The following is a 27352-nucleotide window of genomic DNA, read 5'->3' as shown; positions in this document are numbered from 1 at the left end:
CATCTTGCCCTGACACCAGAGTCCTGTCTTGAGTCTTTCTGGGGCTGGAGCTGCAGAGGCCAGTGTGGTGGGTGGGTGCCAGGTAGAGTAGGGAAGAAGAAAGAGGAACTGATCTTTAGCTGGCAAAGGTGCCCAGAGCAGGCTCCTGCCACAAGTATGCATAGGTGCAAGTCTTGCCCCTCCACTGGAGGAGAAGGTCCAGCCTGGTGCGCAGCCGCATCGGGGCAGGGAAGGCGCTGTGGGCGGCGAGGTGAGATGTGTTGTGGCAGCTGCCCCGCTGCCCGAGGCCCGCCTGGAGCGAACACTGCTGGTGGCTTTAATTGCTTTCACATTCGATGGGCTGGCCTGTGACAGGCCTCTTACGCGGTGCTCTCCGGCCGTGAACCCCCAGCCCCCGCTTGCCCAGGGGCATCCTCTAGCTCCTGAAGGGGCCTGGGCTGCTGGCCAGAGATGGGCTGAGCGGCTTAGCGTCACCTGTGATAGGAGATGGGCCCAGTCTGCACCGAGCTGGGAGGGGCCAGAGCACAGCAGCCAAGAAGAGAGCAGCAGCTACAGTCCCACTCACCCTCTGGCTCCATCTGCTCCTTCTTGGTGACTGATGGATTCAGACAGCCTTCATCCCCCCCAGTGCAGGAAGGGAAAAAACACTCGCACACATGTTGTCCTGCCCACCATGTTGGTCCTACCTGGTTGCGGGGCTAAGACCCTAGGGTCTGTCTCCAGCCTGTTTCACCTGGACACTCACTACTTCTGGAGGATCTGGCTGGCTCACAGCTCATTTGACCTCAGGCAGAAGCACGAACTGTCACCCCACAGTCCCCGGTACTCCTCTGTACCGTTCTATCCAGGAGACCCCGCACTGGCCTTTGGAATAGCTTGTTTCTGTGTGTGTAGGGACAGGGAGGGTGACAAAAGACTGAAAGCTCCCTTACAAAACAAAACGCTTTTATTTGGTCCTTGGAGCCTGAGTGGAAACGGCCTATGGAGTCATCGAACAAGGAAGGGACTGATAGCTGATAAAATAGTCTCTGTGTTCGAAGAGCTGGTCCTATTTACAGGGTTAAAAATATTCACAGCTCAGAGTAAAAGGAGGCCCAGAGGGGAGGGGAGTGTTTCTTTAGGTATAAAAACCCTCGCAAGCCCCATGGAGGCAAGGATAGCGGGTGTGTGAGCTGCCCACTACCTAGGGGGCTGCAGGACAGTGGCAGCCAGGTGGGGGCCCAGGAAATGACTCAGGCGTCCATGTGGCAGGTAAGGGCTCTGATTTTGACAAGCAGCTAGGGGAATGCTGGGCAGGTGGGCAGCTTGGCTCCCTCATCTAGGGAAGGGAGTAATCAGTCACACCTTACATGTGCCTGTAACGGGACTGGGGTGGGGTGTCCTTCTTGGTGGACAGACTGAGGCCATGGGACAGTGCCGATTGTGGCCAGGGAAGCTAAGGACAAAGCGCTTCTCCAGACAGCTGGGCTGGGTCTGGCTTCCGACCTGCCACCCCATCATGGCTTCGATCCTGGCAGGTGCTCCAGGAATTGCATAGTGTTGCAGGAGGGGCAGCTGTCCCCAAGCCCTGGCTGATGGCCATCAGGCATCTGCTTCCTGCAATGCGCTGCTCATGTGCCAGGGCTATCAGGACCCTGCTCATTAGGCAAGGAGTTGGGCTTGGGAACAAACCAAGGGGGGAAGCGGCAGATCGGAGCCCCCACAGAGGGTTACCCAGGTTCTCAAGGCAGGATCATGGCCTCTGAACCCCCAGATTTGGTTCTGTGAACACATATCTGGGATGCCTCTCTATAGCAAGTGACCCCATATTCACAGGGAAGGGCAGCCCCATTTCGGCCTTGGCCACCTGAAGCTGTCCCCAGGGCTCAGGACAGAAGTACTGGAATGAAACCCACCCGGCTCGAGGTATTCTGCATGGCAGCTGGGAGGCCTGGTGGGGACTGAGGGTACTTGGGGTGGAGGAGGAGGGGAGGGAGGCCCAGGGGAGGCTGCACCCTGTAGCCGGTGGCTCCCTGGGCAGGGTCCTGAGATTCCGGTTCAAGCATCCTCCATTGGGGGTCTCCCTCATAAAGTGCATGTAGGGGAGGGCAGGTGGGTGGATCTGCACATAGCCCCTGCCCTGGGGAACTGTAGTCATAGTGGCCGGGGTCCATGTAGACCAGCCACATCAGGTGTGAGTGGGGGGCTGTGGGTACCCCTAGAGGCTGTCCAGTCGCTGAGGAAGGCCTGGGCTGCCTTGCGATGTGCCAGGCGGTGGGTGATGGAGAATCCAGCATTGCCTTCCAGCTGGGACAAGATCACCAGGACCTGCCTGCAGGACAAGGCTGATGAGGGAGGACCAGTGGGAGACCAGGGCCTAGGGTAGGGGAAAAAATAGCAGGCACCCACCTGTGCAGGGGTGGGACACTGTCCTGGGTACGCAGGCTGCCACGTGTGGACACCACGTTGAAGCTGTCGGTGCAGTCACACTGCACGTGCAGGTAGGACTTGGGGTGCCGGTTCTCCACCACCACGATGAGCCCCGCCCAGCCATGAGTCAGGTAGTAGCAGGTCATGCCCTCTCGGCCCTGGGCACAGGCACAGGGTGGGTGGGCCAGGGCTGGTGGTTGCCCACCCGCGGCCCTCCCCCATCAGGACCCCACCCACCTCATGCCGCTCGCCCCGGCTCTCAGTGAGCAGGATGATGGCATCGGCCAGTGTGGTTGGCTGCGCCTCCACCGGCTCCACCATGACCAGCCTGGAGCTGTACACTGCGAGTACGTGGCCGGGTGGCTCGGGGGCACCTCGGGGGACCCCTGCTGAGGGGCTGGAGGCTGTGGGGGGTGTGGATAAGGGAGCCAGCAGCTTTCCCGTGGGTGGGCTTTGGGGCTCGGAGGGTGGGAAGGTGGGTGTGGGCCTCATCTGGCTGGGGCCCTTACCCTGGGCAGGGGGCCCTGGTGGAGCAGGGTTCCAGTGGTTGAAGGCACAGCACACCACAGCATACTCGCCAGGCTCCAGCATGACATCACAGTTCACAAACTTCTTAACAGCACGTTTGCTGTGGGCCAAGAGGCGGCCCAGGCTCAGGCGGCCACCAGTGCCAAAAGTGGCCCGGAACACCAGGATACACAGATCCAGGAGGTGGCTGTCTACTGAATCCGAGCGCCTGAGGGCCAGAGATAATAAGCTGGGTGCTCATGTGGCCACAGCCATGAGCTTCTAGCTTGGTATAGTGCTCAACCTGTTGCCTACCTGCTGCCCTCCTGGAAGAGGGCAAACTCCAGTGAGGCACGCTCCAGCACCGTGAGTGCCGTCACACCCACTGGTCCACTGGCAGTGCTTGGGAAACTTCCCTGAACCCGCGCCTCCTGCCAATCTGAGTGTACCTTGCAGATGTCCACAGAGTCAAAGTACCTAGGCAGTGAGGAGAAAGGGTGACTGAGCAGAGTGCAGCTCAATGCTCCAGCCCTGGGACGCAGTGCTCACACTACGGGCCTCTGTTGCTCAGCTTTCAGCATGCATGGCAGTCTCCCTGCCTCACTGCTCTCTTTTGGTTATCTCCTAGCACTCCCTCCCTGCCCTGGGAGCCCCTGGCATCTCTCCAGGAAAGGACTGATAAGCAGGAAGCCCTTCTCTAGGAGGGAACCCTGCTATGGTCCCCAGTTGGTGATGCTACTGCAATCAGGAGGAATTGACCTCATCGGCGGGTGAAGCCATGGATGAGTTCAAAGCTGAATGAACAGGCTATCAAGAGGTGGTACCTGGTTGGAGGAAGTAGGACACTGGAGGCCTGGTCTTTGAAGGACATATTTGGCCTCTTCCTGTCTGTCTCTGCTTCTTGGAGGCAATGAGGTAAGCACCTTTGCTCTGCCATACCCTTCTGCCTTACCAGATCGATTGCAATGGAGTCAGCTGATCATGTGCTGAAATCTTTGAAGTCATGAGCAAATTAAGTTTTGCTTTTGTTTTTTGAGATGGGGTCTCATATAGCCTAGACTGGCCTGGAACTCATTATGTACTTCAGGAATTTGGGATCCTCCTGCCTCAGTTGCTGGAGCATTGGGATTACAGATATGCATGCTACCATACCTATTCACTCCTGCTTTTAAACTGTTCCTCTCCAGTATCTGTCATAGCGATGGTAAACTGACTGTTTCCTGAACACCATGGGGGTGCAGAATCACACACACACACAAGCCCTGCTTCTTATAGACCTAAATTCCACGGCCAGACCAAGAGCTGCCTTTAAGAGGCCTGCAGGAGCTGGGACATGGACAAGTTGCTTATCTAGACCAGCTCCCTGAGGATCTGGCCATGGGACAGGTGAGGGCATCCAGGTACCTGATAAAGTCACTATACTCCATCCAGAAAACACCCTCGCTGCTGCCATGTGGCATGAGTTCGGCTCGCAGGTGCCCTGGCCAGTGTGGCCACTCATCCGACCAGCTGCCATTCCAGGAGAAACGGCCCCATGGGTTCCGGAGTCGCAGGAGCCTGTAGATAACAGGACTGAGAACCAAGACTATGTGCTTTGTGTTCACGCACTTGTCCACCCTCAGCCAGTTGGACCCTTACCTGGAGCCCTGAACATCACGAACATCCAAGATGGAGTAGGCATGGCGGGGGCGCAGACCCAGGCTCTCATAAGCAGCATCATCTACCTTCATGTTACCTCCTCCGCAGGAGGCACCCATGAGGAACCTGTGTGGGCAGAGTGACCTTGGCTGATGGAATGGATAGGTAGCAGGGGAGATGGACCTTCTTGAATGTGGGGGTACAGTTTGGGACCCACATGACATATGCTTTGATGAAATACTGGCCCACTATGGATGAGCTCAGAATGCCTGGGCTAGAACAAACTGGTTTCTGAAGGCTTAGGCCTGAAATGGTTCAGCTGGAGGCAGGGATTTTGACATCCACTACCAGGTCTAGGGCTTCTGTAGGTCTCTGGGTCTAGACTCTTCTAGGCCTTGGGAAAGGGATGTCAAGATTCACAGTGCTGACCGTGGTGTGGCATGTCTCAGAACACCTCCTCCCACTCCTCAGGGTCCCTCTGTGGACTCTTGCCTTTTCCTAAGTGGGAAGTAATGAGATCTGGGCTCTTCCCAGAATGGAGTGCCAGTTAGACTTCTTGGCGATGGCTAGCTGCACTAGAGCACCATGCTAGCTGCAGGCAGTCAGAGGGTACTGCTCCCCACCTCTCCCACAACTCTACCTCTTTTCTCCTCACAATGCCACAGGCCATGGCAGTGACTGTCTCTTACCCAGCCTCCTTAGAACTCAGCATTTTGGCCCAGATGAGGTCAGTGTCAACAGGTTCCTCTCGGGGGTTAGTGGAGCTGACCTGCAACGCCAGGCTCTCACAGGGGGCACCGGTGAGTGTGGCCAGGCCTTCAATGGCACGCCCTGCCTGGAGGGCGAAGTAGGAGCCGTGCAGCTTGGCCAGCGCTTTCTCAATGAGGGCCACCCACAGCTGCTTCCGCTGTGCCTGGGGGAGGGATCAGAGTCACGGGCTGCCCGGTTTCCCGGCCCTGCCTCCCACCTTGCCGTCCCACCTGTGAGAAGAGCAGAAAGCCAGCCTCATCGCAGGGCAGCATGTCGTCCACCAGCACTGTCGTCCACGTACCGTCCTTGCACAGCCGCACCTGGTAGGCACCCTCTGCGCATAAGCTACGTGTGACCATCACCCTTTCCACGAGGTCGGGACGTTCAGCCAGTACTGCCAACGCACTCAGGAACCTGGACGGAGCCAGACAACTTCACAACATGCCCAGAACTGGACCAGTAGCCACCATCCTCCCCTGAGCCTGTCTGTCCCTGGCAGGAACCTGGAGCCTCACCAGCAGTTCCCCAGCAGCCCCTGTAGGATGTCAGAGGGCCTCAGGGTGTGGAAGACTGACCACGGGGTGCCGTGGTCCCTGAAGACAGAGCAGTTGATTTCGTGGGGCCGCAGCCACTGTTTCACTCGCTGCTGGACGCTGTCGCCCACTGGGAAGCCGACAGATGCAGGCCCGGGGGGGAAGCTGTCATCCACAAAGTTCACACTATTCTGCAGGGACCATGGCCGGACACTCAGGCTGGGCAGGGCAGCCGCAGGCCCAGAATGATTCCACTCTACCTTTTGGGGGAAAGACCCCACCCTCCCAAGAGAGCTTTAGAAGGCTGGGGTGGGGCTCTTGTACATTATACCAAACTTGGTGCTAGGCAACTCTGAATGGATGATCCTGAGTGGTCATGGGGACAGATGGCCTCCCTGCCCATGATGCTGCAGGCCAGAGTGAGCATGTTAGCCTGGGAGATGGCACAGCTCCAGCTGCTCTTTGAGCTGACCCAAGGGTTCAGGCACCCAGGGTTCAGGCTCTGCAGCTCACAGGGAACACCAGGTACCCCAGCCTTGAGCTGTCCCAGGGCATGCTGCCCTGTGTAGGACAGTCCCACTCACTGTATCCTCATCTCTCTGTGGGTTTACACACGGGAGGTCTGGGATCCTCCTGGGCATGTGAGCTGAGGGAGTGTGACATCAATAGTGGAGGTAAATGTTAGTTACCTTGGGCCAAGCTAGCTCTCAGCCTCAGAAAAGAGGCTACTTACCTCTCTGCAGAAAGCCACTATGTTCTCCCAGAGTGCCTTGGCCTCGCCCTCGTCTGTCTGCCTCCGCTTCTCCACATGCATGCTCTCCCTGCGCCTCAGGGGTGTAGCCCCCCGGCACTGGGTCACTAGAAGCTGTGGTGTGTGGCAGGCGGCACAGTGCTTGGCCCGAGGCGTGTTGATCAGGGTGCAGGCAGGGCAGGCCCACTGGCCCAGGCCATCAGGCAAGAGACGGGCAGCCTTATGTGCTGAGGGAGCTCGTCCACAGCAGCCAACACAGGGGCCAGGCTTGTCGGCACCACAGTCGGGGCAGTGGGAAGGGGGTTCACTGTGCTCCTGGAAACCATGCAGCTTGGAGCCACCACACACTGAACACCTGGAGGCTGTTGTGGGGTTCCTAAGTGTACACCTGGCACATGACCAGGTGGTGAAGTCAGGGCTGGAGGGGCTGGCCGGTGTGTAGCGGACAGTGTCTCCAGCCAGGTCAATGACGTCACTGCACGACTCACAGCGGGCAGGGCTGCTCTCGGGGGCCTCCTCCTCCAGTACGCTCAGTCGCTTGCCCGACAGCAGCTCAGCGAGGCGGGAGGCCCCAGCTGCAGCTCTTCCAGGGCCCTGGGAGGGCCCTTTGGAGCTTGTGGAGGTCGAGGACTGAGCAGCCTCAGGCACAGGTGGCTGAAGCTGAGGGGGGACCTCCCGGCGGCTTCTGGGCACAGGGTTGTTCTGTAGGGTGGGTGAGAAGGGGCTGAAGGGTGGTACCCTGGGGGGCTCCTGGTCAGTGGAGGTGGGACCCTGGCTGGTAGAAGGAGAATCAGCCTCAGCACCTTCCCCAGGGAGGAGAGGCTGGGATGGAGCAGGAACAACATGGAAGCCAGTAGGGGCCACAACCTCGGGAACCACCAGGGCCTCTGGGGGGATGCGAGGCAATGACAGTTTCCGGGGTCCCCCACAGGCAGAACAAGAGCTGGCCACTGGTGTGTTATGCAGTGTACAGCGCTGGCATGCCCAGCCACTGCCAGGCTCTGCCCCTTTCCCTTCGTCCTCCTGCTCCTTTTCTTCTTCTTCCTCAGCGTGCCCTCTGGCTGGCTCCATGGCCACTAGCCCTGCTGTCCGCACAGGGCCTGCTTCCTCCTTGCAGCTGCCCTTTGGTTCCACCAGGACGGTGGGTGGCTTGGGCAGGACCCCATTGATAATGGGCAGCAGAGGGGCTCCAGGAACAGGCTCTGGGGTAAAGCCACATACTTCACAAGCCTCTTTGCCTAAAAAGTTCCGGAATGTACAGCGTGCACAGGGCCATTTCTGCTCCTCTACGCTGAGCCGCAGGATCTGGTCAAGATCTGGCTTGTGCCTGGGGGCCTCACAGATGGAGCACTGGCGTTGGCCGGCAGGGTTCAGGAAGGTGCAGCGCGCACAGGACCACTCCCCAACTGTGGCCATAGACCCAGGAGAATGTGTGTGGCTGCAAGGGAAGAACCTGATTAGTGTGGCTCCTTTGAGGCCTCAAGTCACAATGTTCCATAGGCAACAGGGCACCACTTTCCCATGGAAGGTGACTGGGACTGGGAGATGCCTGCCTGGCTGCAGAGCCAGCAATGTAGAAAGTGTGGCCAACTTGGGGTGAGCAATGTTCTGTTCTAGAACATGTTCAGGAGGGATAGGGGTGGGGTGGCCATCAGTCAAGAACAATTTAAGCCTTTGCCCAGTGTGCATCCTCAGCTTTGCAGCTCCGCCCATCCAGTCCCAGTTCAGGGTAGAATCAGAGCCTGAACCCGGGCATTCAGGCCTGTTCCCTAGGGCTTGGCACACTCCACACCTGGGCTTGTAGCAGGGTGGCAGTGCGTACTGGAAGGCTGTATGGATCCTTCTTGGAAAGGCTACCTGAGCACAGTGAGGATATAAAGCAAACACAGGGGGAGCCTGGACGGAGGCTGAGGTTATGAGGCTTGCACCTTGCATTATCCCCAAAACTTGACATTCTTCTGGGCTTTGGGACAAATGCACAGAGTACATGGAGTGCAGTCTCTGTGCTTGTGTGGAGGCAGGTTTCCTGTGCTCCTGGCCTGACTGCCTGCTCCCAGGACGGTTCCCTCAGGAGGCTGAAAAGGGTGCTGGGCTCCATGACAGGGCCGAGCTGCAAATAACCTTCACAATACCCATCGTTTGAACTGACCAGAGCTGCTCTGCCTCTAGGAAAATCAATTGCTTTTTACAATGAAGCACAAAGCTTATGCTTCTAACCTTTGGTTCAAGAAGAAGGAAAACATTCTTCTTCAGAAAAAAAAAAATTCTTCCCTCCAAAATACAACTTGCCTAGGGGCCCAGAGTTGGTTCTGATTCCACCTTCCCGTGTAGGTTGAGTAGCCCTAGGAGGGACAGGCAGAGAAGTGCTTAGGCTCAGCTCAGAGCCTGGAGAGCACCAGACCCCTCTCCTGAACTGCTTTACCTGGTGAGGGCTCATGGTTAAGGACAGAACACAGTGTGTGCCAGCAGAGAGGATGCCCCTTGACACCCCCCTCACATGAGAACACTACTGTCTCCACCTGCACATCTACGTCATAGCAAAAGCAGGATGGGTATCCCAGAGAGTTTGACAGCTCCCTTCCCAGGAATCTCCTGAGGGAAGTCAATCCTCGTGAAATGTCCTAGGGGACTCTCGGGGCATTCTCTGATTCAGCCCTAGGCCACTGACCGTACAGGCTGAGGAAGGTTGTGATGGTTAATTAATGTTTACTGTCAACTCGACTGGATTTGGAATCACACAGAAGACACATTTGGCAGTGTCTTTGAGGGTGTTTCCTGAGAGGTTTAACCGAAGACGGAAGACCCACTCTGTAGTCCAGGCAGGCCTCAAACTTACAGAGACTCCCCTACCTCTTCCGAGTGCTGGGATTAACAGCATGTCCCACCACACCTAGCCCAGAAGACTCACTCTGAATGTGAGCACCACCATCCCATAGACTGGGATCTCAGATTAAATAAGAAGGGGAGAAGGAGGGCCTGAGTTTGACATCTGGAGACCCACATGGGGGAAGGAAAGAACCAACTCTCATAAAGTGTCCTCTAGCCTCCATAGGTGAGCCATGGCATGCATGCATGTGCACACACACAACATAAATTAGTATTTAAAAAAGAAAAAAAGAAGAAAGCATGAGCTTCTTTACTGCAGACAACACAACCAGCTGCCTCATGCTCCCATGGCCATGCTTTCCTTGAATAAGAGACTGTATACCTTCTATGATGGTTTGAATGAAAATGGCCCCATAGGCTTACATATCTGAATACCTAGTCACATTTTCTGCAAGGCCTTCAGAAGGCACAGTGCTGTGACTGTAAATTCCAAGATGCAATGAACATCCGCAATAGTGGGGATGCCAGGACACAGGATGTCTGCTGAAGAGAGCTGCAGGAACAGAGTGGAGCTGGCTGAAGAGAGAGGCTGTGTGTGTGCTGTGAATGGCGGGAGGCTGGTGGAGTCTAGATAATGTCACAATAAGCTACAGGTGCAGGACAGAGTTTGGAATTTGGGGTTTGGTCTTCCTTGGCCCTGTTTTACTCTGCTATGCCCCATTTCCTCTCCTTTGGATTGTGAGGTATGCTTACTCTACACCACTGTCTGCTGGAATTATATAAACTTTATAGTTAAGAGGGTTACTTGAATGTTGGCATGAGCCAGGTGTGGTAGCTCATACCTATAATCCTGGCACTCAGAAGGCAGAGGCAGGCAGGTCACTCTGGTCTCTCTGAGATGCCCTTGACTTCCCCCAGCAAACCTCCTCCCTTCACAATGGAATATGGACCACAGAACCGTAAGCTAAAGAGTCTTTCTTCCCTCACAGTAGGTCTGTCAGGTGCTCTGTCCTAGCAAGAAGAAAAATGACTAGGGAAGAAGTCCAGGTGCTCATTCATCTCAGGGAACCAGCTGGGGTGGCTGGGGTCTGGCTTTGGCCCAGCTGAACCTGGAGCCTGGCCACTGACTGGGATGAGAGGTAGATAGGGGAACCACACAGGAAACTCTTAGCCAAATCAGAAGACTCCATCTGTAGTATAGGACAGCTCCAAAAAAAAAACAAAGTCTAAAGATCAAACTTGTTCCTAGGAAATAGGACAAATTGGCCAGAGGCCAAGCTGTGGGTCTTCTGTAACCAGAAAATCTGCCAAGACCAAGGAGTCTTAGGGCAACTCTGGTCATCTGTGAGCTATGAACCTCACAGGACCCCTACCCTTCAGCATCCTTAGTTCACTTGACTAATGCCATAGTCCATGGCCAGTCCTATACTGCAAGGCCTGGGAAGGGACCCACGGCTAAAGACCTGAAAAGTCCATAGGCAAGGCCAGACCACTCCAAAGTCTGCAGCAAAAGCCTGCGTAGAGCTGAAGACCCAGTAAAATCTGCATACAGACTTTGGCAAACCCTGAGGAACTCTCCACACAAGGGCTGGAGTGTTGCTAGGTGGCGGAGTGCTTGCCTAGCATGTGTGAGGTACTGGGCTTGACTCCTAGATCCAGAAGTAAAAAGAAATTGAAAAGGGTTTTTGTACTTGATTTTCTAGAATTCTCAACACAAACACTCCTAAATCACGGCACATGAGCTCACAGAAGTAATTCCAACTCTTCAAGACAGGCTCACAACAGAGAGCAAACTGAGTCAACTGCCAGAAGTCTACTCAGAATACTTGCTTTGTTCTCAGCTTCCTGGGCATCTCAACACTCAGATCTCATGCAAAGGGAGGCGACAGGCTGCAACAGTTTACCTGAGTAACCAGGGAGTGAGCACCCAGAGGCCTTAGAAGTTGCTGCATCCTGCTGTGGTCATGGCAGGAGTCTTTCCCCTCTTAGGAAGAACCAATAAAGCTACCCACCTGAGGAAGCACTGGGAAGCTACTCATTAGCCACTAAAAGATGGATGCCCCTGACCAACAGAGCAGCTCCATGCCTTACCCTTGCCAGGCTCTTAGCCCTAATTTGTGCTCAGGGTAGACTGTCTTGAGGGCCTGTATAAGGGTGAGGGTAGTGTCTCCCTTCCTAGACTATTCTCCTAGGCTGACCACAGTTTGGCCTACTCAGTTTTTCTGGATGGGTGTGTCCTCCTTGTCTCTGTCCCTGGGCAGCCAATGCCTGAATCAACTGTCTACTGATTAACCAGCCAGGTGAGGCTGGACATAGCAGGGTTCCTATACTGGGCTCTCAAGTGGGTGGAGGAGGGGGAGAAGGTGCACCTTGACCTGGGCTCAGCTAGTGTGAGCTGCCTTTTTATCCACACAATGGGTGTTACCCAAAAAGGAGAGTAGTAGCTATGCGCGAGGTGGCAGTCCTGAAAGGTGAGGGGCTGCTATGGCTGCTAATTTCTGCCCCATGCTTCTCCCTGCCCACCTAGCACCCTGCAAGAGCTGGGGAAAAGGCTGCTGTTTCCCATGCTTGTGCTGTGTTACTTCTGTGTGAGTACACACACATGTGGGGAAGGAGTCCCAAAGGGTGGCCACAGAGTAGTAGTGTCACTTCCTGCCTTCCTACCATCCATCTAGCCCAGCAACCCTCTGATGTCCATCCTCTCTCTAGTTTGGATATGTATGGCTTCTTCCAGATCATTAACACTGTTGATTTCTGATTCAACCTGGATGCCCATGGGAACTAGTACATATTGGGGACATCTATTTAGGGGAAGGGCCTGGCAGGAAAATGGAGTAATATGGAGTAAAGACACATCCTCAAGTCTTGGGTCTCTCTCCTTTTTTTTTTTTGGTTTTTCGAGACAGGGTTTCTCTGTGTAGCTTTGGAGCCTGTCCCGGAATTCATTCTGTAGACCAGGTTGGCCTCAAACTCACAGAGATGTGCCTGCCTCTGCCTCCTGAGTGCGGGGATTAAAAGGTGTGCGCCACTACTGCCTGACCACTCTCCTCTTAATCCCACCTCCTTGCTTTATCTCAGATGTCCAGCCAAACAGTTCTAGATGTCTTTAATTTTTTTCCCCTCACATAGCCCAAGCTATACTTGAACTCCCGATCCTCTTGTTTCCACCTCTAGAATGCTGGAATTACAGGTATGCACCATCATGCCTGGCCATAGTTCTGGATTTAAAAATCTTGTGATTTATTGATTTAATTTGAGCCAGCGTCTCTCTTTGTAGCCCTAGCTATCCTAGAACTCACTATGTAGACCAGGCTGGCTTCAAACTTACAGAGATCCACCTGCCTCAAAAATTCTTGTGCTTTAAATATATATATTTGTACACACATATTTAATTTCATGCATATGTGTTTGTGCCTGAGTGTATATGTACCATGGACATGCTGGAACCCCTAGAGATCCCTAGGAACAGAGTTTCAGATGGCTATGAGCCACAATGTGAACTGAATCCAGGTCCTCTGGAAGAGTGGTAAGTGCATTAACCACTGTGCCGACTCTATAGCCCCCTAAATCTTGTGCTTTTACATTTGTTTTTTGAAAAAGGGTCTCACTCAGTAGCCCTGGATGGCCTGGAACTCACTATGTGGCCCAGGTTGCCTTAAATGCTCAGCAATCTTACTTTGCCTCTTGCCTCAGCTTGCCAAATTCTGCAGCTATAGGTGTGATACACAATGCTGAGTAACCCCTCTTGCCCCGCTAAAAAACCTCACTTAAAAATTAAACAACCATGAACCTTGAACTTTCATTTACACACACGAACTTAGTAAAAGTGTGTAAATGTAAAAGCAGGAGGGCCATCCACCCATGTGACATGTATATGGTGACATTCTCTGCTGGAGCACTGCTTACTGACACAAGACTGAGAAAACAAGTCCAACATATAGCCTCAGCACACAAAGCCACAGTGCAGGCCTAGCAATTCTACTCTTAACATTTTTTCCTCAGGAGATACATACATACATATACACACACACATATATGAAAACATGAGATGTTCAACACCATCAGCCATCAGAAAAATGCAAATTAAATCAAGTAAAGCTCCACTGCACACCCTGCAGGATGGTTAGACTCAAAGACAGATGATAGCAAGCATTAGCGAAGTCAGGGGACACCAGAGCCCTGCCAACACTGTGAGTGGGAATGTGAGAGGGCCAGCCCCCAGACAGCAGTGTTTCTCAGAATGCTGTATAAGCTTACCCCAACACAGCAGCTCCCGATCAGGGATATACCCAAAACAATTAAACAGATGCCCACATAAAAACCTTTAGCACGAATGTTTATAAGCAGCATCATAAAAGCTAAGTGGAAATAACATACTATTCATGAGCAGACAAGCCAAGGGTAGCTTATTCTTACAACAGAATACCACTGAAGCCTGTAAAGGAAGGAGGTCCATGCTGCAATGTGGATGAACCTTAAGGACAGGATGCTGAGTGAAAGAAGCAGCCAGTCAGACACCCAAGTCACATGTGAAAACTCTAGAAAAGATAAACCTACAAACAGGAAGGTCAGTGGCTACCTGGGGATGGAGTGACTGCAAACAGGATCTCTTTCAGATGCAAACTAACTCATAAGGCTGTTGGGACAAAGCTATGAACTGGTTGAAAATGACCTGAACATACATTGATAACAGGTGAATTTGATTGTGTGTGGAGTTTTATGTCAACTTGATACAAGCTGGAGTCATTTTGGAAGAGGGATCCTCAATTGAGAAAATACCCCCACTATTTGGCCTGTGGGCAAGCCTGTGGTACATTTTTCATGATTGATGATAAGTGTAGGCAGTGCCACCCTTGGCCTGGTGGCCCTGGATGCTGTAAGGCAAGCTGAGCAAGCCAAGAGGAGCAACCCAGCAAGCAGCTCTTCTCTATGGCTTCTGCATCAGTTCCTGCCTCCAGGTTTCTGCCCTGAGTTCCTTCAGTGATGGACTGTGCTGTGAACTGTAAGCTGAAACAAACTCTTCTCTCCCCAGTTGATTTTGGCCAATGGTGTTTTATCACAGCAATAGAAAAACTAAGACAGCGTAAGTCACATTCCAATAAAATGGCTTCACGCCTTTAATCCCAGCACTCGGGAGGCAGAGCCAGGCGGATCTCTGTGAGTTCGAGGCCAGCCTGGGCTACCAAGTGAGTTCCAGGAAAGGCGCAAAGCTACACAGAGAAACCCTGTCTCGAAAAACCAAAATAAATAAATAAATAAATAAATAAATAAATAAATAAATAAATAATAAAATGGCTTAAAGGAGTTAAAACTTGCATTGGTGGCACTGCCTGGAGCATCTTGCAATACTAAGGTGAAGGGGCACTGTCATGCCTTCATGCAGAGGAGAAACAGTGCAGTACCCTCACTTGCTTCAAGATCCCGCCATAGTTCTAATTGTCCTGTCTCTCTAGACCTTGAGTTCCCAGTGCCTGAGTCTCCCAGTGACTAGAGTGACTACTAAATAGATACATTTGGACTCAGTGCCACCTTCCAGCAGCTCCAAAAGGTCACTTGTTTGCCATCTCAGATCTTGGTGTTAAAGGCACCTCAGAAGGCAGTCTCTTGTCTGCGTTCTATGCCCAGCTAACTTCCTATGCCCAGCAGATGGGTAAGTGAGCTGGTTTGTAGAAGTCACAGCCATGCACTTCTCTGAGTAAAGAAAAGATCAGTGTTACCTGGGTTCTCTAGAAGAGATCTACTAGGTCTGCATCCTCTCTGAGGTGGAGTCCTGGATATTTAGGGGGTGCCAGAAACCCTTCCAAAAGGAATTAATGACATGCATGCCTTAGAAAAGACTTGCAGATAAAGGAAGGCCCCTGTGGTTCCTCAGAGCCGGATGGCATCCCTAGAGGCTGCCATACTGGAGCACAGGTACCATAGGTTGGGAAGGGAAGCAGTGTTCAATTCTGACAACCCTGTGAAGCAAGCCAGCACTCTTAATGCATGCTAGCTAGCTAGTTACAAGGGCTGAAGTCATCAGCCTCCCAGGCAGGGGGTATCCAGACAGCCTTCACAGGAATTCAGCAGGCCCTGGGCAAGCACTGCTCAACAATGGGCCATAGTAGAACCTCAGGCAAAGGAAAGTCCCAGGCCTGCCAGCCAGGAGCAGCAATAACCCCAGATCAGATGAGCTCCTGCACCTTCAGGGGAAATGAGCTGCCAGAGAGCACTGATAAACAGAAAGCCGTGTCCTGAGCAAGCGTCTGTGCCAAGCAGGGACACACTGAAAAAGCGGTCTCCTGCTTAAGACCCCTCAGGGTTGCCCCTCCCCACCTTCTTACCTTCGGGCCCGGGGACGTGGGTGCTGTCTGGTGACCAGAGCACTTCCCCAGACAGTCTCCCCAGGGCCGCTCCTACACCAGCCAGCTGCTGCTGGGGGTCCGGGGTAGGATGGCCCCCCAGGGAAGCCGTGGTCTGACTCCGTCTCGGCAGCCAGGGAGGAGGCAGAGCTCCCCATGGCCCCCCTGACAGTGGCCACGTAGAGAGCCGGGCCTGGTCACCTCTGGCCGGTGGCACGCGAACGGAAGCATGGAGAGAGGAGAGTGCTCACACCGGAGAAAGGGCAGCCGGCTGGTCAGTGAGACAACAACAACAATGAACAGAATAAAAAGAGAAAAGAAACAGTGTGATTCACACAGATGAAACTCTAGGCCCTGGGTGAGTTTCCCAGCATGCCAAGTGGTCTAGGGTACACAAGGTGAAAGTGAGGTTCAGGGACCTAGGCATGACTTTAAAGTACTCAGCACTGTAGGGCACATCCCACAGACAAGCCCCACAAGAGAATAGAGGCCAGAGGCCAGAGGCCAGCGGCAAATGGAGCTGCAGCTCCCTGACTTGTGGTATATTAGGGTTTCAGGTTATCATCCTAATCTGAAAACCCATCGTCCCCCTCAAACTTGTCTCTAGTCCTCAGGGGGGCTTTATTTCCCAGTTAGGAGGACAGGCTTGCCTTATTACAGAAGAAACTGTCAAGGAGACATTTAGCCCACAGGGAAGGAAAAAGTGAAGGAGCAGAGGGCAGAGCAGGATGCTACTTGAAGATCTAAGAGGTCAGGACCAAACTGTGCCTTTAGAAGGGCAGCAGCTGACTGTGTAAACACACACTTACCAGGCAAATGCCAGGGAACCTAAGAAACTGTCCATGCCCAAGCAAGAGAGCAGACTGCTTGTGCTGCAGGGAGAGCCATTTGACACCTGCTGGCTAAGGGCGGTGTGTGTGTGTGTGTGTGTGTGTGTGTGTGTGTGTGTGTGTGTGTGTGTGTGTAGCGAAACCAAACAAATCTGAGAGTGTGGTCTTTGGGACAGGGAGGACTTGGCAGTGGGGAGATAACACACACAGGGAAACTGGATGTGCATGGGTCCCTCTTTGGGCTCTAGGTTAAGGTGTGTAGCTACGCTGCCCTCTGACCGGGTAGAGCACCAACCTGTCCTGGTTTCGGCAGTTCCTACCCCTGGGTTTCCTATCCCCCACTGACCGCACTTTCTGTGACTTCTGAGTAAGCCTCTGTAACACTGACTCTGGTATTGGGGTGTAGATGAGGGGAGACTGATATAATGAGCTGAGAGACACACCTACAAAGTACTGCAGGTTCAAGGGACAGCCCCACATGACAGGTAACAGCCTGTGTAGTACCTTTGAGAGTCAGCACTTGACACCTGAGGGGACCACCAGAATCAAGCCCAAACCCTCTCCAACACACCCAGGCATGGGGCCAGGTAGTTCTGCAACCTCTCACCAAGAGATTTCAATCAGAACTAGCTGATTCTCCCACGAAGCAGCATTTCCCAACTACCTTCTGAGTTAGCATGTGAGAGGCTGCTTTTGCCAAGGGACTGGCCCTATTGGCTTGGTGACCATGTGAGACTTGAAAGCTTTTAATTCATACTTTGAAATGGCTAGAAAACAAAACAAGCCAGGTGGTGATGGCGCACACCTTTAATTCCAGCACTTGGGAGGCACAGGCAGGTGAATCTGTAAATTCAAGGCCAGCCTGGTCTACAGAGTTAGTTTTAAACCAAAAAAGAAAAGAAAGAAAGAAAGAAAACAAAAGGAAAGGGGTAGGAGAAACAAAACTTACGTGAACTAAAACTACCCCCCCCACACACACGCACTCCTTTTTCTGGAGGCAGGGTCTCACTATGTAGCCCAGATTGGGTTTAAACTTAGGGTCCTCCTGCCTCTGCCTACCAAGTGCTGTGATCATAAGTGTTAGCTACAATGTTGGCTTGAAATTCACATTTCAGTGTCTACAAATGGTTTTGCTAAACAAGGCTGTGCTTATTTATTTATACGCTGTCTGTGGCTTCTCTCAGAGCTCATAGAGCACGAGATGCCGCGAGTGCTCCCCGACTGTTCCTTTAGCGATTCTCCTGCCTCAGCTTCCTAAGTACTACGATTACAGGCATGACCATGGCACTTGGCCCTAATCAAGAGCTTTAGTCTGTTTTCTAGCTCAATATAGACATGCCACTTCATGGGACTCAGTAGCCTCATGTCTGGTGGCTTTGTATGGGGCACCGTTAACTGACGGTGGCAGGAATTTGTTCAGGGGCCCAGCAACGCATGCTCCTATCCATCAGTCCCAAATTACAATGGTCACCCAGCATACCTGCCTCTCCTGTGCTTGTGTCCCTGCCAGAACAACCCCCCAAACCTACAAGCCCCCAGCATTTCTGGTGCTCCTCTCTCATATTCAGACCCTGAGCAGGGAGGGGAGGAAGGGTGCTGGAAGCTGAGCTCAGCAGAGATGCCCATGGGGCAGAAACCGCTTACAACAGGGTCTTGAGGTGATGTGATGCCAACACTGGGCCTTGCCACGGTCACTGTGAAAGCAGGCACTATACTCCTGGGCTGTCTATCTGCCTCCAGGAGGATTACCTGTTCCTCCAGAAAATACTAGAGTCCTGCATGGGCTTGAGTGCTGTCTGCCTCACAGTTCCTATAATCCCTACCTACCCCTCTTGCCACCCTGTCCAGAGCCTATCCTCCTCCTGCCTCGGTGCTTGCTCACTGGGGATGCCCTCCTTGAGCATAGTATCTCTTGGGAGGGTGGAGACAGCACATTCTTCTTTTCCTAAGTGTGCAGAACAAAGAAGAAAGGCAGGCGGAAGAGCAATGCTCTCCATGCTACTGTTAGGGAAGAGTCTCTTGGTGTGCTGAGAAGCCCCTATCTTGACGAAGGGCCCCTGAAAGATGCTGGCACAGTCTTAGTACTCCCCTAACCCCAACACACACACCAGGGAGCAGTCGACTACCAGTTCTTTGTTGGCCTAGGTGGCCCTCTAACCTCAAGAAGCTGGTATGAGTATGTCTCTGCTTGTTTTGAGACAGGATCTCATGTATCCCAGGCTAGCCTAAACCACTATGTAGCCAAGGATGTTCTTCCACCCTGATCCTCCTGCCACTGTCTCCCAAGTGTAGGATTATAAGCACGTGTGTCTCTTGAAACCCACCTTCCTCCTGCTGGCCTTTCAGGCACAACTGTAGGCCCCAGCACCTTCTGTAGCCTTGGTGGTTGGTAACTCCACATGTATGGTAGGCAGCTGTGTGAAAGGTTCTACAGGCTTTCCTTCTGGGTTCTGACAACTGCACTCAGGGACCACTGGAAGGGTAGAAAGGGAATCCAGCAGCAGCCCTAGCTAGAGAGGGCTGGCTGTTTCTCTGGCTTGGCCAACACTCTATAGAAGTAATTATCACACCCACAGCACTTTGCCAAGGACACTGGGACCTTCTTTGAATGAAGGAGGCTGGCCCCTCCCAGGTCTCCCCATCTAGGCCAGAGCACTCCAGTATAATTAGCATGTGGTAATAGGCAGGGACACGGAAGAATGCCAACACAGGTGGGTCCAGTCTTTGCTCACATTCTGGTTGCCTAGGCTGTACTGCAAAGAGAACAGGAAGGAGAGGGCTTCATAAGAACATAGCACAGCCCCCAGCTGGACACAGCAGACCTGAGCCACCCCACGGGCTGTCCTCTCATACAGGGCTTGTTGGTGGACAGAACCCTCCCTACTCCCGAGAGCACTTCCCTGCTCCTCCTGTGGCTCCAGTTTGTATGCTCAGCAAACACCCTTTGACCTCCACTGCAAGTCAGGCTTTTAGGAGGCTGGACCCAGCAAACAGTGATTCTCAGAGACACTACCACTGACACTGTCTCACTGCTACAGGACTTACGTGTAGCCACATCAGCCTCCAACAAGAGGCAGAAGGGGCAGGGGTACTAAGGACCACAAGACTTAAGAGATAGGTTGGCCCATCCTCTCAGTCCTGGGGCTTACTTATGCCTTTCCCACTCCAAGACCTACCAGCCAGTTCCTCCCTTATTTGCATTTGGGAATTGTTCTACTTTTAAATGGGACAGTGGCCTAGATCTGGCCTCAAGGAAGCAAGGGATGCCATTGCTCTGAAAGACAAAGTATTAATTATCAGGATGTATTAGCATGTCCCCAGCCTTGGTGTAAGATGGTCTCTGCATATGCTGAGGGCAGCTGGAGAACAGCCCCCCAGGACAAGCATGAGAAGACAGGATGACATGGACTCTGCAGAGAGCCACACAAGGGGGTACTCTCAGTCAGGAGGCCAAGTCCTCTCTGTTGTCCCCAGCTTCACCTTCAGCTCTAAGGGCCCTCTGAGAGAAGGTGTTGGTCATGACAGCCCACCTGGAAGTAGGACAGGCCCCTCATTCTTCCTCACAGGTGCTCAGGGCTGGAGGCTGGGTGGGGACCATCATGGTTCTCACAAGCCATGAAACCTAAGGGCTGCAAACCCATGTGAGGGTCCCCTGGTATAGCCTGTCTTTTTGCCCCACACACCACAGCCAAGTCAGTACTTCCTGCCCAGAGTTTCCAAGGATTTGTGGGATGCCTCATCCCCAGAAGGACAATCTGGGGATATCAACCAAGTCAAGGCCAGGGAAACCTACTGTACCTTGTGTTTCTAGAGCTCTTGGTATAGGAAGTGCAATGTCTCCCTGTATCCCCATTTGGGAGTACCCTAAGCACAGTGCCCAACCCCAGGGAACAAGAGCAGAATGGGGTTTCCACACCAACTGATAGAGAACCTACCACACAAGCCCTTTCTCTTGAAAAGTTTACGAAGGGACATCCTCTGCCATTGTAACTTCAGTAACCCCAATATTCCTCCTCTCTTGAGACAGGGGATGGCAAGAGAAAGCAGCAGTCCTAGCCCCACCTGGCACCAATAGTTACCCACCATACCTTAGCACTGTACCCACCAGGGCAGGAAGCAGCCAGTCCAGATCTGAAGCCGAGAACAAGCCACTGTTGAGATGCAACGCTGTCCAACAGACAGCTGATAGCAAGGCCAGCCCTAAGGAAGTGACCTGGGGACAGGAAGTGAATCCTCCCTCCAAGAAACTAGGCTAGGATCTACCCCAGGGGAGGACTCAACCCTGTGAGAACTGGCTGAACAGCATTCCCTGAAGATAGGCGGAGTGCCTCCAAAGAAATGGACCACCCTCAGCTCTTTGAGCCTCTTTTTGGCCAAGATACCCTATAGTGCAATAACCCCATGTGGGTGTCATTGGCAGGCCATAGTGGAGACATCTCAGGTGGTACATCCAGGAGAGTATGAGGCCCAAGTGACAGGACCAAACCCCACTAGCAAGCTTTTCCAAAAGCAGTTTCTGCAAAGCCAGAGAACCCAGCTGGCAGAGCAGGGCAGCAAGGCTGGTCACCAGAGAGCACTGGCCCAGAGAAAGGGGCTCCTCCCTCCCACCCAAGCACTGCAACTCTGCTGCCCCATCCACCAAGCCAACCAGCAAGCCACAGCACCCGATAACTAGCTCACCTGAGGCCACAGATGACAAGATGCCAATGTGCCCACACCGGGGTTGCTGCCTTGGGAAAGGGCCTCTGAAGAGGCTACCACTGCAGTACTCACCAAGACAGCATGCTCCTCCTATCAGGGTTTGGACTCTGGCCCAGGAATGCCAAATGCAGGCTTTGGGATTATCTGCATGGGCCAAAGTCCTGCAACCGAGTCTTGACTGGCCATATGGCTCAGGCTCTGCCCTCTTCTACAGTGTTCCAGCTAGAGCCTCTTGGAGAACTTCATTACTGCCCCACCTGAGCATATGCTACCCAGGGACTCCTTCCCTTTAAAAAGTTGTGTCTGTTCGACAGCCAGAGACCACAGGGGACAACACGGTTTGCTGCTCTTTACTGCCACTGTCACAGGAACTGACCTGTTCCATGGCAAACAAGCCTGTGGCTAATTCTACACTGTAGGACAACAGAAGGGGTTATTCAAGATCCTGCCTTGATGGTCCTCAAGTTGGCTCTGCCCTTGGGCAGAGTTCATCTCCAGGGCCACGGATCAGTAGTAGTTGGCAAGGAAGCCTAGTCTGTCCAGGTACTGCCAGGGAACTGTGCCCAGGTTGGGGCAGGGCTCAGGGGAACAGCAGGGTGTCCCCAAGATTCCCTGGACTCAGGTCCTGGCACTACTCCGTCATTCCAATTGCCAATGGGTAACCACTGTTCAAGCTGCAAAGCTCTGCTTTTTTCACCTTCTGCTTACTATGGCAGATGCTGCCATGCCAGGCAGGATACTCATGGGTCCTCACCCTGCACTTCCTTTCCGGGCCACTGCCTTCTCCTAGGAACAACACTGGAGACAGTGGCCATCACCCTCTACCTGCACACAAGAGGAAAGGTGCAAGCTGAACTCATCAAGTGAACCAGATGTTCCACTGAAAATGACAAACTCCACCTAAGGGCCAAGTGCAGGATAAAAGCCTTAGGAAGAAGGGTGCCGTCCTACACCCTCCCTCCTAAATGGGAGATGAAGCCAGAACACATTACAAGGTAGTTCTCAACCTTGGTTCTAGATTTTTCCCCCCATTTTTGCCAAGTACTTCCTGTTCTCCAGCTCACATGCAGAAGTAAAAAACTGAGGCTGGAGTGAGGTGTAGTTGTGCACACCTTTATCCCAGCACGTGGGAAGGAGGCAGAGGCAGGTGAATTTCTGAGTTCAAGGTCGGCCTGGTCTACAGAGTGAGTCCAGAACAGCCAGGGCCACACGGAGAAATCCTGCCCTGGCAAACACATACACACAAGTGCTCACACAAATTCAAGGTTGGGCCTCACAACAGCAGTGGGCCTCCAGCTGTAGACCTATTCAGAACAAATGAGACACACTAATCCTGCTGAGGTGAACTACAGCAGTTCTTGAGGCTGGGATTCTGCATCTGGCCTCTGAGGCAAGGATAGTCTGAGGCATCTACATGCTGGCCCTGATGCCTCCGGGACAGGGAAATGGTCACTGAACATCCTTCTGTGTCTCTGGAGTTGCACATTATGTTTTTCAAAATGGTATTGCCAGGAAAACAAAAGATTTCAGTTTTAGTTCACAAGTTCAGTGTTGTTTAATGTGGAATACAATTTTAAGAGAAAAGATAGAAGGTAGCCTGGTGTCCTTGCCATGGAAAAAACAAGAATCATAGCGCACTCAAGCTCACTGCTGGATTAGGAGCGAGGAGGCCATAGCACGTCTCTCAGCACTTCCTTTCCTACTAAGCTCTGGCCTTTCCACATCTGCAGAAGACAGGGGCTCCAGAAAGCTGTAGAACTCATTGATTTTTCCATCAAATGGTGTATGGTCAGCAAGATCAAGAAAGGGACAGAAAGCCAGTTAGTTCTTTAAATCCAAAGGGCAACTTTGTAAGAACCATGGAGGAGGGCATGGGAGCACCCTCTACAGCAAGGAGTACTCGGCTGCCTTCCCACCCTGACTATTAGCCGCAGGCATGGCTGCACCTTGACATTTTCAAACAGCAACTATCGATACGTTTCCCCAAAGCTCTCTCGAAGCCCATCCTCCAGCTTAGCCACCAGGGAAGTGGGGAGGGCAGCACCAGGGAAGCTGAGACACGGGATACGCAGCAGGAGAGCCATGACTATGCATTTGTCAGCACAAGAGAGTTGAGGCCAGTGCAAGTATTCCACTTGGTTTCTTAACATGGAGACTTGAGCAAGTCTGCCCCGGTGCCGGGTGAATCCTTACAGAGGGGGCTACATCACTGGTTCCCACATGGAGCTTGTGTAGAAGAGTACAAAAGAATAGTCAGGCTATCCAGCATCTTATGATGACTCACCTGAGGGTCCCACACTATCACTCCTGTATATCCACACTGTGGTAGAGTATTCCTGTCCTCCTATAACCAACCCCACCCCCGAAAACTGTTTGCTTAGTAGGACGAGCCTGGGAGGCAACATGTTGCCCACATTAAGATGCTCTTTGGTCCACTGGTCACGAGTTTTCCACACAGCCATGCTATGATCCACAAAGTGACAATCGTGCGGCTAAGCTGGTTTCCCAGCACAGCCTCAACCCACAGCTTCCTCTGCCTCCTTTCAGTGACACGTATGCAAGGGTCATAGGCTGGTAAGTTCACTTCTAAGACTGAGAAACAAGATGAGGCCAGGGGCTTGTTTCCATAGAGATCACATGCTGCCCTTTCGGATCAGAAGATCTCTTCAACTTTAGAAGTCAACTGACCTAACGCTACCAATGGTCAGCAGTCAACTGAGGATGCTCATTGGCTACCTGCTCAGTGTAGGGCTGGACTGAGTTGGGTACCAGGACCTGCCAAGAAATAGCACACATGACTTGAGCAGGGGAGACTCAAGAAGCTGGGCTGTCCCCAGTAGAGCCCTGGGGATAAGCCAGAATGATATCAGAGGTATAGGGTCAAATGGCTCCAGACAGCCAAGACATACTGGGGATGTGGAAAGGCCAAACGGCAGAGACTGCATCCAGCCTGAGGAATCGGGAGATTAGTTAGAGCTTCTGGAACCAGGAGCACATGCATTTCAGGATGCTCTTTGCTTGTCAGGTGACATAATAGCCAGTATGAAGTGGGGACCAGAGGATAGGGCAGTCAAGAGATGCACAGTCAGGAAAAAGAACAATCCACACCTCTGGGGAGGGGGAGGGGTGGGGACAGGAAGTGTCCCTTTTCTAGGCTTGAGCACAGAGCCTTAAGACCATAGTTGTGTTTCTCTCATTCAGCCTCCCATGCCAAGCAGTGTACAAACCAGGACAAAATAATGTGACAAGTCACCAGTGATCTTGGGTTTCTGTATATGTGTTTTCCAAAGAGCTCAACGGGTTTTTCATTTATCACTTTTTTTTTCTAATCCTTTTTTTTTCATTAATTTTCCCCTCTCAGCCCCAGCAATTGGCTAGTACAGTGAGGGGCAGCTGACATTAAAGACCACAGGGCTGGACAAAGGACCACTCTACCTTCCTCGGGCTCTTAACTGATCAGCTCATCGACAGCATATACAGTGAGGGTTTTTAGGCCACCAAAAAGGCCCTTCTTCTCTCAAATGCCACCAATGAGAATGTGGAAGCAGACTGTGATTCGGAGATTTAGAACTCCACCTACCCCTCCCCTGACAACTGCTGTCCTACAGCCTCAGTTTCCTCATCTGTAAAATGGGGCTTACCTGTTTTGCCCCGAGGCCTGGATAATGTCAAGAGGGGCCAGGAAGGCTTGGGAGTAGGCAAAGCCTGATAGTCAGAACTAGGGCAAAGCCTAGATCCAAGGAGGGAGAGCAAAGTAACCCATTTCTCCTGGAGGACAAGCCGAAGCTCTACACAGATGTGGAACTGCTCCTCCTGCTCTAAGACACCATGGCCAGCACAGGTTTTGATGGTTAAATTCCCATAAAGTTGTTCAGTATCTGAGCCTTGGATCCAGCAAGGTTTAAATCTGCCTTCCTCGAGGACACTGACCTGTCTGCCATTCAAACAGTTTCAGGGATTCTCAGATGTTGGAAAAGAAATGACCACATCTCTCTAGAGCAGGAAGACCTCAAAGGAAGCAGGATCAGCTACCTCATGGAAACAAGGTTGCTGTTCAGCTAGAATTGTCACAACTGTCCTATCCTACAGAACTGTGGTCCTGAGGGCATCCTGACAGCCAGACTCTGGAGAACGTCGGAGGCAAGCTCCACATCTGTGACTTCCAGTTCTCCAGCCTGGGACAGGGGAAACTGCCACAGTTCCTTACTGAGTGGAGGTTCTTCCTGATGCATGCATTGCTCAACTGCAGGGCCGACCCCAAACACCACGAAGATTCTCAGGTTCTGGGCCTGGGTGCTTAGAGTCCTGAAGCTCAGGAAGGGATCCTGTTATAGTCTAGGTGATGCACAGTTCTGTTACCAGTGTCTAATAACAAACTACAGGCACTCCAGGGACCCTGAGAGCCAGCGCAGCAAGGGCCATCTGGCCACACAACAGGGTTCTAGGATCAGGCCCAGAAGGACCCCCTTTTCAGACAACAAAAAGAAAATCCCGCAGCTGTCAAGGGGCCACTCTGTAACTTTCCCGGCCTACTGACAGGCCCACAAAAGCAGAAGGAAGTGTGGGGTGGGAGGGCACACAGGACGCCCTACGCGCTACTCTCGCCCCAGGTAGCTGCAGGTTTCTGCAGACGGTGCCCCCACTACGTACACCTTCTTAAGAGTGTGGGCCAACGCTTAGTCCAGGACAAGAGGGCACTCAAGGACAGGCAGGCACCGAGGGTCGCCTGCGTCTGAGGTTCCTGGGCTGGCCTGGAGTGACCCACACGACCAGCCTCCCCCCCCCCCACTCCCCCCTCCAGCGTGCCACAAGCCAGGCTGCTGCTCCCAAGGCAAACACGGAACATCCGGGCTGATGCCCCGAGGCCGAGCTCTAAGAGCCCTAGGCCGGCTGGCCCGCCGCCTACCCTGGAACTCACCTTAGCGAGCCAGCGGCGCCTCCTCAGCGCTCGCGGTCGGGCTGGGCGGGCGCGGCCCTGGTGCCGGCCCTCAGTCGGTTGACCCACAACTTCTACCTGAGGGCAGTAAGGGCCCCTCCGCGCCAGCCGCGATACTCCGCCGGCTTAGCGCGTTTTCGGCCCCCAAGCTCCAGTCCCGGCCCGGCAACCTTACGCCGCCTCCGTAGAGCCCGCCGTCCCGCCCGGCCCACCCGGTACGCCTTACGCCTCCTCCGTAGCGTGGCGCCCAGCCGGGGCCCGCGGCTACGGCGCGTCAGGGGCGCACGCGGCACTGGGAATCGCGCCGGGACTACGGTTCCCACAGGGTAGAGCGACGTCGTTCAAGGCACGCCGGGAGTTGTAGTCCACGGACCGCCCTGCCCCTGTCCTCTTCCCCTGGTATCTCGCTCTCGCAACGCGGAAGGAGCCGCTCAGTCCACCGATTCAGGTGCTACCCTCATGCCAGCGTAACGAGGTGCGTTGGCTCCGGGGAGATAATGGACTACAGCTCCCAGGATGCTCTGCGAGGGACTTCTGGGCAATGCTCCGGTGGGCGTCCTCACCGCCTGAGTCTCACTGCGCCAGGGGCTATGTCCGTAGTCCATATCACGATTGTACTAGGTCTGAGGAGGTTATCTGCGGCGCTGCGTCAGCCTGGCTGCATGGACTGCTCTCTACCTCTCCCAATCCCTTCACCGACTTCTGTGCTGTCCCAGTGGTCTGAAGCAGCAATCGTTCTGGACCTACTCGGGTCCGAGGCCCGTGCTTACTCAAGTGTGCCAGATAGACGCATCACTTTTCCTAGAGAAACACTGGCATCTAATTGAGACATCTTCCCGGGTCCTCTGAGTGATGTTTACAAGAGCCCCCAAGCTATTTCCCTTCTTGAGCCCTTTGGCTACCAGAAGTAGATGAATCACTCCTCTGCAACCCGGAAGATGCACCAAGAATCAGGCTGCAGAGAGGGCACCACATAGCAAAGGGACACTAAAAAGAAGCCCCTGGGATACCCTGCACTCTAGATGTTGTATGCGAGATTCGGTGACATGGGCCCCAGGACCCAGAAAACCTGAGCCTACACGTACTTAGTCACGTTTCTGGGAAATCACTCATGCTCCAGAAGCCGGCAA

General features: G+C 53.3%; 1 protein-coding gene across 5 annotated transcripts; it reads right to left on the bottom strand.

Annotated features, from left to right (window-relative positions):
• Positions 1-928: 928 nt before the first annotated feature.
• Positions 929-26516, bottom strand: Capn15 (calpain 15). Of its 5 annotated transcripts, XM_028854674.2 has the most exons (13): positions 26205-26511; positions 15738-16026; positions 6571-8026; positions 5820-6028; positions 5535-5718; positions 5244-5467; positions 4555-4680; positions 4321-4473; positions 3232-3393; positions 2919-3145; positions 2647-2813; positions 2389-2567; positions 929-2311 (listed from the first exon to the last, which is right to left on the bottom strand). In XM_028854674.2, exons 2-13 carry the CDS (start codon positions 15911-15913, stop codon positions 2134-2136), a joined length of 3441 nt encoding a protein of 1146 aa, XP_028710507.1. In that variant the 5' UTR covers positions 15914-16026; positions 26205-26511; the 3' UTR covers positions 929-2133. The 5 variants fall into 5 exon arrangements, with proteins under 5 accessions (XP_028710507.1, XP_028710505.1, XP_028710509.1 ...); XM_028854672.2 differs by having other exon boundaries at positions 2647-3145; positions 26205-26507; XM_028854675.2 differs by having other exon boundaries at positions 2215-2307; positions 2647-3145; positions 26205-26513.
• Between the last annotated feature and the right edge of the window lie 836 nt (positions 26517-27352).

This window comes from Peromyscus leucopus, chromosome 8b, assembly GCF_004664715.2.
Source record: "Peromyscus leucopus breed LL Stock chromosome 8b, UCI_PerLeu_2.1, whole genome shotgun sequence".
Taxonomy (NCBI): Eukaryota; Metazoa; Chordata; class Mammalia; order Rodentia; family Cricetidae; genus Peromyscus; species Peromyscus leucopus.
The sequence above is the reverse complement of the archived record's forward strand: the minus strand, read 5'-3'. Positions and strand labels throughout refer to the sequence as shown.

Coding starts and splice junctions, on each gene's coding strand:
- Capn15 (XM_028854672.2), bottom strand. CDS start 15,913: ATGGGGAGCTCTGCCTCCTCCCTGGCTGCCGAGACGGAGTCAGACCAC. Junction 4,681..5,243: donor CTGAGTTCTAAGGAGGCTGG/GTAAGAGACAGT, acceptor CTGCCCACACAG/GTTCCTCATGGGTGCCTCCT. Junction 3,394..4,320: donor GAGTATAGTGACTTTATCAG/GTACCTGGATGC, acceptor CTCACTGCCTAG/GTACTTTGACTCTGTGGACA.